This window comes from Geotrypetes seraphini, chromosome 11, assembly GCF_902459505.1.
Source record: "Geotrypetes seraphini chromosome 11, aGeoSer1.1, whole genome shotgun sequence".
Taxonomy (NCBI): Eukaryota; Metazoa; Chordata; class Amphibia; order Gymnophiona; family Dermophiidae; genus Geotrypetes; species Geotrypetes seraphini.
In genome coordinates this window covers 18,968,785-18,987,248 of record NC_047094.1, presented here as the reverse complement: position 1 = coordinate 18,987,248, position 18,464 = coordinate 18,968,785, and the positions used below count along the sequence as shown (strand labels likewise).

At 44.9% G+C, this 18,464-nt stretch overlaps 1 protein-coding gene across 2 annotated transcripts in view; it reads right to left on the bottom strand.

Annotated features, from left to right (window-relative positions):
• Positions 1–318: 318 nt before the first annotated feature.
• MICALL2 (MICAL like 2) overlaps positions 319–18,464 on the bottom strand; it is a 118,382-nt gene continuing 100,236 nt past the window's right edge. For both annotated transcript variants that reach the window (XM_033914326.1, XM_033914325.1), the window contains exons 13-17: positions 14,999–15,089; positions 13,434–13,507; positions 12,616–12,730; positions 7,210–7,256; positions 319–1,315 (exon numbers count right to left, since the gene is read on the bottom strand). In XM_033914326.1, the coding sequence (XP_033770217.1) occupies positions 1,215–1,315; positions 7,210–7,256; positions 12,616–12,730; positions 13,434–13,507; positions 14,999–15,089 (428 nt within the window). In that variant the 3' untranslated portion in view covers positions 319–1,214. The remainder of the gene's footprint in view (positions 1,316–7,209; positions 7,257–12,615; positions 12,731–13,433; positions 13,508–14,998; positions 15,090–18,464) is intronic.

Genomic DNA, 18,464 nt, shown 5'->3' with positions numbered 1-18,464 from the left:
AAGTCGCTGGCAGCATCCATGAGCCACTGAGGTGCCAGCATCTGTGACTCAGGGGTGCTACTGTTGCCTGCCAAACTTGGCAAAAGGGACCCCCGGCCAACTGCAAAGGAAGTCCTCAGCTGATAGCTTGGGGGTTTTCATCAGCTGAGTATTTATTTATATTGTATATTTATATTAGAGGCTCTGGTAGAAACCCGTTTACAAAGTATATATTCTTCCCAATTAATATTTCCAAATTAATAAAGTGTCTTTGCTTATTTGTAAATGGGTCTCTACCAGAGCCTTTAATTCAGTAGCATAATTAAATGAAATAACTATTTCTGAAGTTTATAGGGACGGGCGGGGACGGAGGGGATTCCTCGCGGGGACGGGTGGGGACGGAGGGATTTCTCGCGGGGACGGGTGGGATTTCTGTTCCCGCACAACTCTCTAGTCCAGAGTTATCATCAGTCTGCTTCTCTGTTTTCAGGATGGTAAGGTTCAGCTTCTGGGTTCTGCAGAAGTCGGGGATCTTCACGCGCATATTAAAAGTTAATTTAGCCCAGTAAAGCAGGGCTAGGACAGCTTTTTGCCCCTCCAGAGGCACTCTCTCTCTGCAACAAAATGGACTGAGTGGGCCAGGAACTCCCAGCGCGATGTCTTTCTTGGATTTTCCCCTCCTGTCTTCATCTCTGGTTCCTCCAGACTGCTGAGAATACAGAATCTGACCAGTAGGTGGCCTTAGTGTTCTGTGAAAATAAATCTCCCCCACCCTACCCATTTCCCTCCTGATATCATAAGTCAATGGTGGGTGTGAAGAATGAGGAAGATGGGAGGTTCCTGAAGCTTGGTATGGTCACATTGCAACTGTCCTAAGGCCCCTGAACCTCTTCCTGTAGCTAGCTATGTTAACAACCAGAAAAGACCTCTCTTGCATGAGACATTACCACTTTGCTTCTGTATGCCATGGACCAGAATCGAAAAGCTGAGGAAATCATCCCAGAGCTTCATTCGTTCTGCAATGCATAGCTTGATCTGCTGAGAATGGACCTCTGTCTGCTCTAACCATTCCAGTACATCCCCATCATCCTGTTTCATTCCATTATACCCCCATGTGCATTCCAAGAACCATTTATCTTGACATCTGCAGGACACACAGCCAGGGCAGAGGCGTCTGTGTTGTGCGCGAGATCCCAGCGTCCAGCCCCGACTCTGTGCCAAGATCTTTGTTAATTTCACTCCGAAGCTTTGGTTTTCACGTTTTTCTGCTTCCAGATTTTTGACAAACGAAACTTTGTTTTCTTCTTGGGGCTCTCGGGATTGTCTCGCTGAAGATCTGTTAAAAAGAAAAGCAGAAAGATTTTAAAAAAGCACCTCTAGATAGGAGGTCAGCGGCATCTATGTGGAGCCCGTTCTATCAAGGCAAGTGGACCTCTGCTTTCCTTTATAGAAAACTGGTGTTAAGAGGCAGGGCAGACCTACTCATTAGGCACAATAGGCACATTGCCTAGGGCCCATGAAAATATACATAAGAAACAGAATATACATCTAGTCTCTTTCATTTGAAAGGAAACTCTGCAATGCGAGGGCATAGGATGAAGTTAAGAGCTGATAGGCTCTGGCTTAATCTGAGGAAATACGTTTTTACGGAAAGGGTGGTAGATGCGTGGAACAGTCTCCCGGAAGAGGTGGTGGAGACAGAGACTGTCTGAATTCAAGAGGGCCTGGGATAGGCAAGTGGGATCTCTCGGAGAGAGAAAGAGATAATGGTTACTGCGGATGGGCAGCTCTATGACCTCACAATGCAGGTGTAAAGAGCCTTAGCCTATAGGAAGAGGAGATGCAAATGTTAAGAGCCTTAGCCAATAGGGAGAGGAGGAGATAATAGATACTGCGGATGGGCAGACTTGGCCTTTATCTGCCGTCATGTTTCTATCTATCTTTCTAGAATACGTACAAATAGATATAATAGAAATCAAATACAAGCAAAATACACATACAATTCAAATTAAAAGCTCAGCCATACATTAAATGTCACCAAGAATGGGACCCACAAAGGCAAAAGTACCTAAAGCCCTGGTAACAGGTGAAATACATTACATTACATTAGTGATTTCTATTCCGCCATTACCTTGCGGTTCAAGACGGATTACATAAGAAGTTATCTAGACATTTCCAGACGTATTACAGAGTGGTGCGGGTTGCTCCAGGGGATTGAGATGATTCTTGCGGTGTTAGTTTGTCTTTAAGGATTTCTTGAATAGCCTGGTTTTTATTTCTTTTCTGAAAGTTTTGTAGTCTGGGGTCGTGATCATTTCTAAATTTAAGTGCAAACATTTTGGCTAGCCATAGAGCTGGTACAAGTGTTTCTACCTAAATGCCAGATATACCTTTGTACCTTATAGTAACACTAGTTTTTTAGCCCGTTACATTAACGGGTGCTAGAATTACCTCCCCCCTGTCCAGCAGCACCCCTTACCTGATCCCCCCTGTCTAGTAGTACCTCTTCTCCCTGCCAGGGCAGACTCAAAAGAGGAGCTCCGCCCCCTTCCAGCAGTCTTGCTCAAGATTTTGATGCAGGCACGTGGTGGTCTGTTGGCGGGCCGGGCTGCTGTGTTCTTGGCCGAGGAACCTTTCCTGCGGGGACAGTGGGCGCCTCGTCTCTGGCCAGCGAGCTCATCATGCACATCTTCTTCTCCCAGACTGGCTGCGGGCCTCAGCCACCTGTTTGCGCCGGCGCGAGCGCCTCTTCCACCCTGCATTCTTGTGCCGCCTCAGCCAACATCCGACTCGGGCCGCCGCGGTCGACATCCGTCTCGGAGGGGGGGGCGAGGAAGAGAGAGAGCGGAGAGGCGGCAACGGCAAAGTTACTGTAATGGAGCACTGGTGCGCAAGGGAACGACGGCGGCGGGGACGGCCAACTTACAGGAAGGGAGGGAACGCAGGCGGGGATCGTGCGAATAGCCACCGCTGCATCTTTCAACAGGACAGACTGAATGCCGCGCATGCGCACTTCCTATGTGTCGCTACAGCTCACGGAAAACCGGCGCACACATAGGAAGTGCGCATGCGCAGCCTAGCGTTTTATTATATTAGATAGTCTGCCCAACCATACATGCTCCATAAATTTAGTTTAAATGGACATTTTTCTTAGATATTTCTTGGCCAGAAACCCAGAGCCTTGCCCGGCAGTGTGCTTAGGTTCCATCTACTGGAGTCTCCTAAGCTCACTCCGGCCCATCTTAACCATCCCAGCCTTTGAAACCCTCCCCAGCCCATCCTCAACTGAATGTCCATATACGAGACACAGGCCGTTCAAGCCTGCCCGGTACTGGCCTTAGTTCCTTCAATGTATACCCATTATTTTCTGATTCGAGATCCTCTATGTTCATCCCACGCTTGTTTGAACTGTTTTCTTTGCCACCACCTCCCTCAGGAGCGCATTCCACGCATCAACCACCCTCTCCGTAAAGAAGAATTTTCTAACATTACTCTTGAATAGCACTCTACAATTTTCACATGTAATCGAGTCCTATCCATGCTACGCCTATGGGTATATCTATCTGTATAATATGTGTATGTGAGACAGTCTATGGGATGTTGGGGGTCAGCGCTCATGAAAAAGATCTGGTAGACAATACGCTGAAACCTTCCGCCCAATGTGCAGCAGTGGCCAAAAAAAAAGCAAACAAGTTGCTAGGAATTATTTTAAAAGGGATGCATCTGTATCGCTCCATGGTGCAACTTCACCTTGAGTATTGCGTTCGATTCTGGTCACCTTATCTACAAAAAAAAGATATAGCAGATCTAGAAAAGGTTCAAGATGGTAAAGGGGATGGAACTCCTCTCGTATGAGGAAAGACTAAAACGGTTGGGGCTCTTCAGCTTAGAAAAGAGACGACTGAGGGGAGATAGGATTGAAGTCTACAAAATCCGGAGTGGAGCAGAACGGGTAGAAGTGGATCGATTTTTCATTCTGTCAAAAATTAGAGAGACTAGTGTTTCTCAACTCATCCCTGGAGTACCCCCTTGCCAGTCAGGTTTTCAGGATATCCACAATGAATATGCATGAAAGAAATTTGCATATAATGGAGGCAGTGTATGCAAATCAAGTTCATGCATATTCATTGTGGATATCCTGAAAACTTGACTGGCAAGGGGGTACTCCAGGACCAAGTTGAGAAACCCTGGACTAGGCAACACTCGATGAAATTACACGGAAATACTTTTAAAACCAATAGGAGGTAATATTTTTTCACTGAGAGAATAGTTAAGCTCTGGAAAGCGTTGCCAGAGGTTGCAGTAAGAGTGGCTAATGTAGCTGGTTTTAAGAAAGTTTTGGACAAGTTCCTGGAGGAAAAATCCATAGTCTGCTATTGAGACAGACATGGGGGAAGCCACTGTTTGCCCTGGATCGATAGCATGCAATGTTGCTACTTTGAGGGGTTTTGCCAGATATTAGTGACTTAGACTGGCCACCGTGAAGGCGGGCTACTGGGCTAGATGAACCAGTCTGACCCAGTAAGGCTATTTCTTATGCTCCCCTTAAACATAAGAACATAAGAACATAAGAAATGCCTCCGCTGGGTCAGACCTGAGGTCCATCGCACCCAGCAGTCCGCTCACGCGGCGGCCCACCAGGTCCAGGACCTGTGAAGTAATCCTTTATCTATACCCCTCTATCCCCTTTTCCAGCAGGAAATTGTCCAATCCTTTCTTAAACCCTAGTACCGTTCGCTGCCCTATAACGTCCTCTGGAAGCGCATTCCAGGTGTCCACCACACGTTGGGTAAAGAAGAACTTCCTAGCATTCGTTTTGAATCTGTCCCCTTTCAACTTTTCCGAGTGCCCTCTTGTTCTTTTATTTTTCGAAAGTTTGAAGAATCTGTCCCTCTCTACTCTCTCTTTGCCCTTCATGATCTTGTAAGTCTCTATCATATCCCCTCTAAGTTTCCTCTTCTCCAGGGAAAAGAGTCCCAGTTTCTCCAATCTTTCTCTATCTATCTCTCTCTATTTCTGTCTCTCTCCCTTTCTCTCTCTCTCTCTCTCTCATTCTCTCTCTCTCTCTCTCTGTCTCCCTTCCTTTCTCTCTCTCTTTCTGTCCCTCTCTACTTTCTCTATGCCCTTCATGATATTGTAAGTCTCTATCATATCCCCTCTAAGTCTCCTCTTCTCCAGGGAAAAGAGTCCCAGTTCCTCCAATCTTTCTCTATCTATTTCTCTCTATTTCTGTCTCTCTACCTTTCTCTTGCTCTTTGTTTCTCTCTCTCTCTATTTCTCTCTCTCTTTCTGTCCCTCTCTACTCTCTCTATGCCCTTCATGATCTTGTAAGTCTCTATCATATCCCCTCTAAGTCTTCTCTTCTCCAGGGAAAAGAGACCCAGTTTCTCCAATCTCTCAGCGTATGAAAGGCTTTCCATTCCCTTAATCAGTCGTGTCGCTCTCCTCTGAACTCTCTCGAGTAACGCCATATCCTTCTTAAGGTATGGTGACCAACACTGGACGCAGTACTCAAGATGCGGACGCAACATTGCCCGGTACAGCGGCAGGATAACTTCTTTCGTTCTTGTTGTAATACCCTTCTTGATTATACCTAGCATTCTATTCGCTCTCTTAGCGGCCGCTGCGCACTGTGCCGTCAGCTTCATTGTCATGTCCACCATTACCCCCAAGTCCCTTTCTTGGGTTCTCTCATTCAATAACATCCTTCCCATCGTATAGCTGTGCCTCGGGTTTCTGATTCCCACATGCAATACTTTACACATCTCAACATTGAACTTCATCTGCCATCTCACTGCCCATTCCCCTAATTTGTCCAAGTCCCTTTGCAATTTTTTGCAGTCCTCCTTTGTCCGAGCTCCACAAAATAGTGTCACAGCCACCTTAAAACCCATAGTCCCATCCAAGGGGGAATTAACACGGAAGGGATGGAGCCAGGATGGTATGGTCCAGGAAATATAAACCCCCAGAGCACAGCTAGATTTAAGAGAGCCCAGAGGGAAGCTGAGATACTCCACTTCATATGCCTCTAACACCTATATACTGTCTTAACTGCAGCTATTACAGTCAGATAGGCCAAATTTGACTTGGAACCTTGCAATTTGGTATCTTTGGCCCAGCTGGTCACAGGCCAGTCTCGGAAACTACTAAGAATTGTACTGGCAACTCTAGGGAGCCAGAGCAGAGCACAGCAGTGCAGGGTTGTTGTTTTTTCCACTTTTCTTCCCCACTTGTAATTGACAGGACCCCTACCTGAGATGTTAAATAAAATATTATTTTGCTCACCTGAAACCCGCTGTGTGGCTCCGGTTTATCCAGGCTGCAGGGCCCACCCCCGTTCACGTTACCATAGTATATTTACAGAACAGAATTTAGATGGAGTTTGGGTATTTACATGCATCAGGGCATATATAGTTTTATATATATTAGAATACTGGCATATATATATATATATATATATACAGTCAAACCTTGGTTTGCGAGCATAATTCGTTCCAGAAGCATGCTTGTGATCCAAAGCACTCTTATATCAAAGCGAATTTCCCCATAAGAAATAATGGAAACTCAGACAATTCGTTCCATAACCCAAAAACGTTAATACAAAATACTATACGTACTTGTATTGCAAGACCTCGCTTGTTTAGAAAAGTCACTACACTCCTAGAGCATCAGAGAGAGAAGAACCATCGGCTCAGTTGTGATGATGTGACACGTGTATACTGTACGTACTTATATTGCAAGACCTCATTCGTTTAGAACAGTCACTACACTCTTGCAACGTCAGAGAGAGAAGAACCATCGGCTCAGTTGTGATGATGTCACGTGTGTATACTGTGTGTACTCGTGTTGCAAGACCTCGCTCATTTAGAAAATTCACCACACTCCCGGAGCGTCAGAGAGAGAAGATCCATTGGCTCAGTTGTGATGTGTTTATACTGTATGTACTTGTATTGCAAGACCTTGCTTGTATATCAAGTTAAAATTTAATCAAATGTTTTGCTTGTCTTATAAAACACTTGCAAACCAAGTTACTTGCAATCCAAGGTTTTACTGTATATGTCAGTATTCTAATAATTTACATGCATAATCAGCGAGGTTCCCATATGTAATTCCAGAGGCACTTAAATGAGACACTGAGCCCCTCTGAGCATTGGAATCTAAGACTTCGGGTGAGATCCTGGGATAACATTTCCCGCTGTCAGAAAGACGATTTCAGGAGTGGATTCTTACCCAGTTTTAGGATCATGGCCTCAATCATCTGATCCTCCTCCTTCTCCCTGTGAACAAAGAGAAGTTGGCTTCATTAGAGTGTAGAAAGCAACACAGAAAAGTCCTGACTAGGAAAGAGTGAGGAAAAAGTCATTCTCCTCCCATGTTCTCGCTAAGCAGCTTTGACCTGTAAAGGGAGTCCTCTAGTGCAGTGTTCTTCAACCACTGGTCCATGGACCAGTGCTGGTCCACAGAAATTTCCTGCCGGTCCACAAGGCCAGCACGTGCATCAGGCCCAAAACAGTGTTCTTCAACCGCCGGTCCACGGTGCGATTGATGCGGCGTTATCTTCGAGCCAGCTCCCTCTTCCTAACTGATTCAGTGCACAAAGCCATGGGCAGTGGCTCGTACGGGCGTCCTGCGCCTGAACCGGAAGCCTTCTCTCTGACGTTGCAACGTCAGAGGGAAGGCTTCCAGAGGAGGCACGGGATGTGCAAGGTGCAATTAGTACTATTATGGGGGCGGGGTCTGGGGTGGAGATGGGGTAGAGATGGGCGGGGTCCGGCCCACAACTTAGCCCAGTGTTCTTCAACCGCCGGTCCACGGACCGCAGCCGGTCCACAGAATAATTATTTTATTTCTGCTGGTCCATAGGTGTAAAAAGGTTGTAAAACACTGCTCTAGTGCAAGGATACTGCGTTTTCACTTGCAAGGGACAGGCAGATTACAAGGGACTGCTCACCTCCTCCAAAACAAACCCCCCCCACACACACACAAAAAAAACAAAAACAAAAAACCTATATAAATTGAAGCCCTCTCCAAGCCATACCTCCCTTCTCCTGACCCATCTTATCCCAAGTCTAAAAAAATAAAAAGAATGAGGGGGGAAAGAGGAAGGGGAAGGGGGAAGGATAAAGGGGGTGTAGAAAGGAATGGATTAGGTCATATTGAAATATATTTTGGAGGAATGATAGAAATATGTATGGAAATATTATTATTGTGAATCAAATTGTAAAGAATATTTCTTTGTATTATATTATTGTATATTTATATGTATTATTGTATATTGTGTATGTATGTAAGTCTCCCTCCAACTTAAGAATCAAGGAAACTCTTATATCTTGGCATCCCAAGTCCTCTAAATTTTCTTCACACTTCTACCTCTAACCCTATGTTGTAGTTCCTTCCTATTTCTCCTACTGTAAACCGCGTCGAGCTCTACGAACGTGGAGATGATGCGGTATACAAACCTAAGGATTAGATTAGATTAGATTATTTGATTCCTTCAATAAAATGTTATAAATTAAAGGCACATAAATTATCCTGTCTCACCAAGGCCCTCTGGGTCAGTGATGCCACACAACAAAGTGTTACCAGTACCATTTGAAACACTGGCTGGGATGGGGAGGGGGGGGGGGGCCAGGAGCTTCCCTGCTCGGTTTGGACTTATGAACCTCATAGATGGAGTTAAATGAGTCCTGGGGAGAGGGGGACAGACCCAGAAAGGCTTCTATTTTGAACTTAGTGTGCTGGCCCTGGAATTTTTCCCTAGGGAGGCAATCCAGTCTTTCACTTTTTTTTTAATTTCATTTTCAAAATGAAATAAAATGGGAACATGGCGACGTCCAGCTGGTGAGGCACGAGAGATGACTGTATGACTATATCCCAGCCACGAGTAAGCCGAGCAAAGCACAACGGTGTCAGGTCAAAAGCGCGCCGGGACAAAGGCGCGCCCAGACAATTGAGCGCAGCGCGGAGGCGCGCGCCACTCTAAATTATTGTTTGTAGGGCTCCGACGGGGGAGCGTGGGGGGAAACCCCCCACTTTACTTAATAGTGGGGGCACCGCGTTGTGGGGGCATTGTGGAGGGTTTGGGGGGTTGTAACCCCCCACATTTTACTGAAAACTTCACTTTTTCCCTGTTTTTAGGGAAAAAGTTAAGTTTACAGTAAAATGTGGAGGGTTACAACCCCCCAAACCTCCCATAACGCCAGCGCGATCTCTATTAAGTAAAGTGGGGGGTGGGGGGGTTCCCCACCCACACCTCCCCCCCCCCCGTCGGAGCACTAAAAACAGTAATTTAGAGCGGCGCGCGCCTCCGCGCTGCGCTCAATTGTCCAGGCGTGCCTTTGTCTTTCGCGCCGTTGTCTATGAACCAAGCACAACAGCTTGGGTAACCAAGACACAAAGGATACCAACACCACACTTACAAATTTCTGTCCTGCTCGAACTGCAAACTCCTCCTCCTGACCTAAAAAACACCCACCTTGCCCTTTTAGCTGCAATACGACGTTGCCCTGTCTCCTATAGCTGGTTTAACCTGCTTACTAAGAGACGAAGGTTGAGGCAGTCACACACCTAGCAATGCCCTGGGCGAGGCTCTTAGCCTTTCGGGCTGCCTACGCTGGTGAAAGTGAGGGCGGTGACAGGGCGGAGCAACTACCCTGCCCTCTGAAGCAGGCAGTCTAGAAAAAGATATTCCAAAACGGAGAGCTGATCTTCCATTCTGCTGCACCAGCCGCACCACCTCCAAATTCCACCAGGTGAACTAGGGCAGCAGAGGGGTTGCCCCAACCGTTTCCTAAACTAATCAGGAACATCAAAGAGCCCTTCTGAATGCCATCTGCCCCCAGATACCTCGGCTGTGGTCCCCCAACTTCTTTTAACCAAATCTTCTCCTGTCCTGTAGGCCAATAATTCCTAGGCCCGTCCTGGGTAAGAAACATAGAAACATAGTGGCAGAAAAGGGCTATAGCCCACCAAGTCTGCCCATTCTAAGTATCCGCCCCCTGAATTCACTCCCTTAAAGATCCCACGTGAGCATCCCATTTACTCTTAAAATCCGTCACGCTGCCGGCCTCAATCACCTGCAGTGGGAGTCTGTTCCACCGATCCACCACTCTTTCGGTGAAGAAGTACTTTCTGGAGTCTCCATGAAACTTCCCTCCCCTTATTTTCAGCGGATGCCCTCTGGTTGTCGAGGGTCCCATGAGACAGAAGATATCATCTTCCGACTCGATGCGACCCGTGATGTACTTAAACGTTTCAATCATGTCTCCCCTCTCTCTTCGTTCCTCAAGTGAGTACAGCCGCAACTTCTTTAGTCTTTCTTCATACGTTAGATCCTTTAGCCCCGAGACCATCCTGGTGGCCATTCGCTGAACCGACTCGATCCTCACATGTCCTTACGGTAGTGTGGTCTCCAGAATTGAACACAGTACTCCAAGTGAGGCCTCACCATGGATCTGTACAGACGTCTGGATTTACCTGGTCATGTCCTCTTTCTGGAAGGCAACTCCGGGCGTCCGGATGGCTTTTCAAAACCCGGCACTTTGTCCGGGTTTTGAAAAGCAGATCGCGTCGGGAGGGGCATGCGCTTGAGCAGATGTCCTCCCGACTTGAGAAAAGCAGGCTGAGGGAGGGGGGCCAAGGCGTGGAACGGGGTGAGCCTAGGGGGGGGCATGTCTAGGGTTCCAGATTTTACATATGTAAAATCTGATAACCCTAGTCCTGGGGGTCATCAGCCAGGCAGGGTGGTCAGGATATCCTCGATGAATATGCCTAAAATACATTTGCAAGCACTAAAGCCAGGGGTGTCAAATGTCGGTCCTCAAGGACCGCAATCCAATCGGGTTTTTCAGGATTTCCCCAATGAATATGCATGAGATCTATTTGCATGCACTGCTTTCATTGTATGCTGATAGACCTCATGCATATTTATTGGGGGAATTCCTGAAAAGCCGACTGGATTGCGACCCTCGAGGACCGATATTTGACACCCCTGCACTAGAGTGATTGTATGCAAACCTAATTCATTCATAATCACTGAGGGTATCCAGCTCCCCCTGGACAAGTTTGGGGAATTCCTGCTGTATACAGTGGTACCTTGGATTACGTAATCCAAAATGCTCGTTTATCAAAGCGAGTTTCCCCATAGGAAATAATGGAAACTCGCTTTGATGCGTTCCCCCCCCCCCCCCGAGAACCGGCATTGCTCCCCCCGAAGGCCCCCCTGCGATCCGGAACCTCCCCCGCGATTCAGCACCCCCCCGCCACGATCCGGCACCCCCCCTGCCACGATTGGGCACCCCCCACCGCTTCTTACCCTCCTCTGGGCACCAGCACCGGCATGTCCTGTGCTTGGTGCCGGTGCCCGAAGATCAGCCTCCTCTTCTGCTGGGCCTTGAGCATCTGCGCATGCTCAAGGCCTGCGAGTTCACGTTCTGAACATGCCGGTGCCCAGATGACGGTAAGAAGCGGCGGCAGGGTGCCCAATTGCGTCGGGGGGAGTGCCGGATCGCGGCGGAGGGTTGCTCGATCGCATCAGGGGGTGCCGGATCGCATCGGGAGGGTGCTGGATCGCGTTGGGGGGATGCCGGATCACGGGGGGAGGGTGCCGGATCACGGGGGGAGGGTGCCGGATCGCGGGGGGCGCTCGTAAATCGAGCCACGCTCGGTTTCTGAAGCACCGATATTGCAAATGTTTTGCTCGTCTTGCAAAAACACTCGCAAAACGGTGCACTCGTAAACCGAGGTACCACTGTATTTTGTTTCTAACCAGGCAGACTCTAAAACTTCCTAAATATTCCTGGGTTGAAAAACTGCAAATAACATAGTAACATAGTAGATGACGGCAGATAAAGACCCGAATGGTCCATCCAGTCTGCCCAACCTGATTCAATTTAAATTTTTAAATTTTTTTTTACTTGTGGCTGATATAATAATGAAGTCACTGGTAATGGTGGGTCTCTTACAGATTTGACCTCTATTTCAGTGTCCCGCAAAAGTTTGTTTTTTTTTTGGGGGGGGGGTTTGCTCCGGCACACTAACGGAGTAAATGGGTTTCTGTGGCACACCAACAATCCTGCCCCCCCCCCCATCCCAGCATCGCTCCACCCCCCAGCCCCACCCCACATGAACCTCGTCTCGTTTACCCTAAGCTTGGGGCCGTGTCTGGAGGGCCTCTGAGCATGCACCGACGTCAACATGACAATGTCGCATGCAAGCGCATGCCATCGTCATAGCAACGTCCATGCACGCTCCAGTCACAGCCCCGAGAACAGGGAAAACGAGACGCGGTACGTGTAGGGACAGAGAGGAGGAGAGGCACCAACGCCCGGAAGTGACACTCAGTATACGTCATGTGCCCTTCAATCCTGGGTGGCACACCCGGAATCTCACCAAGGCGCACAGTTTGCGATTCACTACTCTATCATTGATAAGTTTCTTTAGTCTAATGATTTCATGGTTTTGTAATTCATCTTTAATTGCTTGTTGGTAAAGCGAACTGTAAAAGATCAGATTGGCCCATCCAGTCTACCCAGCTGAGTTTCTTCTGCATTGGATAAATATACCCAACCCTGTCGACTTCATCTCTAAGGTGACCAGAGATTCCTGTCATTCTGAATCAGACATTATTCCTCCTACCTAAGCCGGTCTTCATCCAAACAGTCCACGATGTCATTTCTATCATTGACGATCGTGACGTACTTCTCCAGCAGGTCACTTTGACGAGCTTTCTGCTGAGGCGACTTCAACTCATCTGCAATAGAGAAGGCCCCACAATGTTATCTGCATACACCACTATACTGAACACCTCTACCTGGGCTTCAGTGAGAGGAATGAGGGGCCCGCCCACATAATTGGACATGCTCCTGGAAGAAAAGTCCATAATCTGCTATTGAGACAGACATGGGGGAAACCAGTGTTTGTCCTGGGATCGGTAGCATAGAATGTTGCTACTATTTGGGGTTCCGGAATCTTGTTACTCTTTGGGAGTCTGGAATGTTGCTACTATTTGGGGTTCCAGAATCTTGTTATTCTTTGGGAGTCTGGAATGTTGCTACTATTTGGGGTCCTGGAATCTTGATACTCTTTGGGAGTCTAGAATGTTGCTACTATTTGGGGTTCCGGAATCTTGTTACTCTTTGGGAGTCTGGAATGTTGCTACTATTTGGGGTTCCGGAATCTTGTTACTCTTTGGGAGTCTGGAATGTTGCTACTATTTGGGGTTGCGGAATCTTGTTACTCTTTGGGAGTCTGGAATGTTGCTATTATTTGGGGTTCTGGAATCTTGTTACTCTTTGGGAGTCTGGAATGTTGCTACTATTTGGGGTTAAGGAATATGCATGCTATTAGCTGATTAGGACCTCCCTGTACAAAGCGGATGGAAGGGCACCGGCGATGAAACTTGGGAACAAGGAATTCTGAAACTCATGGACAGGCAACGGAATGAATTCACTCACCTGGCATGCTCAGTAAGGTCCGAAGCTCTTTCTCCACATTGACTTGCTGATCCTCCAATGCCTGCTGTCTGGATCTGTAGTAGGAACAAGTAACACGGGTTGCTACAGACTGAAATACAAACTTTTTCCCCGCTATGCAAATTTCTCTCATACATATTCATTACAAATCTCTTGAAACCCTACCTGAATGGGCGTGTCCTGAGGAATGAGTTGAGACTTTGTACTCTCGAGCAACAATAATCTTCCCAAACCTACATGGAAACTGTGACTGTCTTAAGAATTTGTTTTTTTTCTCTCACAGCAAGAACTGCATTTTCACTACCCTCTAGCACAGAAGAAATTGATTTCAAATAGATTTATTGAGTTTTTAGTAACCAAAACAGAGTTACATAAAGAACAAAAAGAATGATGAACAAAGAGGTTCAAACGAACCATCCAGATATCAGAAGAATACATAATACAGAATGCATATGATATGATATTTATAATATTTCGTTACAAAAAAGAAAAAAACACAAGGAAAACCTGGAGGCTCAAAAGAACCATTTGTGCAACCACACCCCTGTGTAACCCATGAAAAAGAAGGATCTATTGGTTGTTCCTTCTTTAAAAGTTATTAGTACACGACGTCATTCTATTTTCTCAGTTACGGCTCCCCTAGCTCGGAATGCCCAAGAGAGGAAAGAATTCTAGACAAATTTAAGAGCAAACTTAAGGGATTCCTTTTTAAAGACGCTTTTAATGATTAACTGAATTTTTTTTGTTTTTAATATTTTATATTAAATTTCTTCCCCTTCTCCTAATGTAGTTTTACCTTAATTGTTTCTTTTATATTTAATTGTATTTCTTCCTATAACTTTCCCTTTATTTGATCATGTATGTAAAACAGTCTTGTTAGTTATGTTTAGTCGTGTTATTTTATGTTATGTATTTTACGATATTTTAATATGTTTAGTAATAATTTTGTTAGTCATGTATGTTTCCCCTAATTTTGTAATTTTTAGCTGCACATCGCTTAGAATCTGGAATAGGCGATTAATCAAATCTTATAATAAACTTGGAAACTTGGAAGGATCAATGTAAAAATTGTTTCGTATTATCTGTACCTTTGTATTCCCCGTACATATGCTCAGTTTGGGCATGCACGGAAAATGCTAGACTGGAGAAATAAGAAGGTAAGCTTTTACATTTAAATAAATTAAATTAATTACCGGTGGTCCATTTACAATGCCAAAAAGAAAGTCACTTGCACCTGATTTCAAATTATCAACAGTCAAATACGTGAAGCTGGGCGTATAGTTTCCGCTGATAAGTTGGAAGTTTTGTGTTTTTTTTTTGGGGGGGGAAGGTTATTATAACTGTAGAACTTCTCCTCCACCGTGGCCTTGAAACGTAAGGACATTGTTTAACTCGCACCAGGCACCTCCTGGACGTAAAAATGTGTTATATTTGTGAAAATACAGTAAAGCCTGTATAGTGCTCAAGGTGAATAACCTCCCTCGTGGTTCAATCTGCTTCCTTTGTGTTAGTACAAAATAGAGCTGAGTAGATGTCTTGCCACTCACTTGTACATCAGTTCCGACTCCTGTCTCATCAAAAGCTGCTTCTCGTGGATCAGCTTGAACCATTCCACCATGAGGGCATCCTCCAGTTCATCTGCACACAAGACAGGATTACACGTCATCCCAACAGAGCTAACTGCAATAATGGTACTCAAAAATATCTCGTCTGACCTGGTATGGGTCATGCATTTGATATGGCCAGCTGTAAACATTCTAAAGGAAGACCTGCCCTATACGCTGACAAGTTTCCTTGCAACTGAATAATAATAATAATAACAGCTTATATACCGCAATACCGTGAAGTTCTATACGGTTTACAAAGATTAAGCAAAGGTACAAATTGATTGACTTTAAGAGGGGAGGAAGAAAGAGGGTTAATAGGACAGGAAATCCATTTTTGAGGAGAGAGTGATCAATAGAACAAGTTAATCGCTATAGAGGGGAGAGAGAAGAGAGGATCAGTTGTCTAGATACTTTAGGAACAGATACCTAAGGTACCTTCAGAGCAATTCCAGTCTGGGAAGGAGAAGAATAATAACTTTATTTTTCATTTCTTTTTTAAAAATCTTTATTCATTTTTAAAACTCACAATAAGTGTAACATAAAATACATACATTTTATACTTTAACATCACTTAATATATCTTCAAATTCTAACTCGCGTCAATTATCCCTCCTCCCTTACACCCAACAATTATTCATAAGCAAAAGAAATCATAAAATATTCCCACCCCCACCCCACCCTGGACATATATGAACAAAAGGAAATAAAATTAATATTTATTTTATGCAGCAATTTCAATCTTTACAGTATCTTGTTAATGGCTCCCAAATAACCTGAAATTTCTTAAAATTTCCCTGCTCCATGGCAATTATCCTTTCCATTTTGAAAATGTGACACAAAGAGTTCCACCAAAAGCTATAATTCAGCCTATCCCAATTTTTCCAGTTATTCGTAATCTGTTGTATGGCAACCCCTGTCATAATGAGTAGAAGCCTGTTTTTATTAGAGGATATTTGGCTCTTAGCCCTCATTGACATGCCAAACTATACGGTATCATAGGATAATGCCACCGGATTATCTAACAAACTATTTATTTGACCCCATATTGATTTCCAAAAAGCAAGTATCAATGGACAATAGAATAACAAATGATCTAATGTCCCAGCTTCGAGATGACAGTGCCAGCATCTATTAGATTTAGAGCTATCTAACTTCTGTAAACAAACCGGGGTCAAAAATGCTCTATGTAACAGAAAAAAACCAAGTTTGTCTCATAGATGCAGACACTGTACATCTCATCCTCCAAGCCCAAATACGTGGCCATTGAGATGCAGTAATTTGATGCTTGATCTCAATGCTCCAAATGTCCCGAAGACCAGTTTTGGTTTGGTTTGGTTTTTGGCCGCTCAGTGGTATAAATTAATATCTAGATTTATGAATAACTTTGCTGAGGAAAGCGAGATCCTGCTTCCATCAACAACACTTTGTTGTCCTCGTACAATCCATCATCCTTTCCAGACTAGACTATTGTAATTCCATCTACTTATGCTTAACAAAGAAAAGCCTTCAAAGACTTCAGCGGATTCAGAATACCACGGCTAAATTAATCTTCGCAAAAAGTAAATTCGACCATGTCTCCCCACTCCTGTCCAATCTTCACTGGCTTCCAGTAGTCTCACGGCATTCTTCCTTCCCTCTTCCCACTATCTTGGAATTCCTCAAATCCTAACAGCACCAGATCCACCCAAAAATTCAAACTATCCTTCCCCTCATTAAAAGGCATATCCCATCCAGGAAAACTAGGAACATCCCTCTCCTTCAGAATTATAGAGCTCTGGAATAACCTTTCTACCCAATTTTGGAATCTGGGCGCCCTCCAAATTTTCCGAAAACATCTAAAAACTTGGCTATTCTCAAAAATGTAATATTTACTCCCCTTTATCATACTAAGCCCCGCTAAACTTTCTCTATTCTGTCCTGTATCCCTCTTTGGAGTTCCTTCTCCGTACCATTCCCTGTAAATCGTGCCGAGCTCTACGAGTGTGGAGATGATGCGGTATACAAACTTAAGGTTTAGTTTAGTTTAGTTTAACTTTATTTTTCTATACCGCCAACACCAGGCGGTTCACAGAATAAAGAGGACTGGACATCCAGTGATGACACAAAGCACACAGAAAAGCAGTACAATATTCCAATAGTGAAAAATACAACAAGAAACTATGACGTAGTCATCAATCAAGTAACAAATTTTTTGAACAAATAGGTCTTAACCAGTTTTCTAAAGATGCAATAAGATGCAGATTGTTGAATCAGGTCGTCTAACCATACTTGAACTTTATACCTGCTTTTGATAAGCCAAGATCGATCAAAATATTTTTTATAACGGCAATTCTGGGGATTAGGAAAAGTAAATAAACCAGTATGCTGAGTAGGCCTAGTCGAACAATACAATTCAAAATGAGAGAAGAGATATTGAAAGGTCACTTGGACACACAAAGTCAGAGGCGTGAAAAAAGTACAAGAGATTTATTACGGTATACCGGACTCTTGTGCAGTTAATAGCCTGCCTACTAGAGTGTCAGAAACAGGAAATACACGGACTTTTATGCCCTTTTCGCAAACTAATATATGCAAAAACTACAATTTTCATTTGTTACTTCTATAACTTTCTACAATTATTATTGGTCATAAGCTCACACTAGCAGGTCACTTATCTAACTCTTACAGTTCTAAATGTTAAATGTACAGAAGGGCAGGGTACATCATGGCTCAAATTCTTATCTATTTAGCTTACAATGTGGTAAGGCAGGGACATACATTTTAGGCAGATGAAGTCAATAGATTGTAAACTTTCTTCAGCTATGTAGGCCAGGGCAATATTTTAAACAACAGTTAACCATTACATGACCCTACATTATAACAGAGCTAATCCAAATAACATCTTATATCAAATACAGGCAAATTTGATAAGTACTCTTGCTTCCATTGGCAACCAGTACAGCTGACGGTAGTAAGGGCTGACACAGCCAGAATCAAAGGTGGAAATACAGTCCCACAGTTCTGTTGCAGTGAATCAAGACAGACGTATAAACATAAGGATTGATACTCAGCATGTTTTAACCAGATAGAAGGAACCCTACCACGCTTAAATTATACTGACCAGGTCTGGTGCTGATAAAGTCAGCAGAACTTAACTGAAGAGTGCCTCTGAATATCAGCACAGACCACCACGGCCGGTGGCGTAGCGAGGGCGACTGGCGCCTCCCCCCTCACCCCCCCCTGTAGATGGTCTGCACATGTGTCTAAGACCCGTCCGAGCCACAACTTTTTAGCCCAGCGAGTCCATGGTTTTAACCCACTTTAAACCCACAGGTTAAAAGCATGGGCTCACTAGACAGGGAAGGGCAGCAGAGATTTGGGGGGGAGCAGGGCGGCAGGCAGGAGAGATTTGGGCGGCGATTCAGGG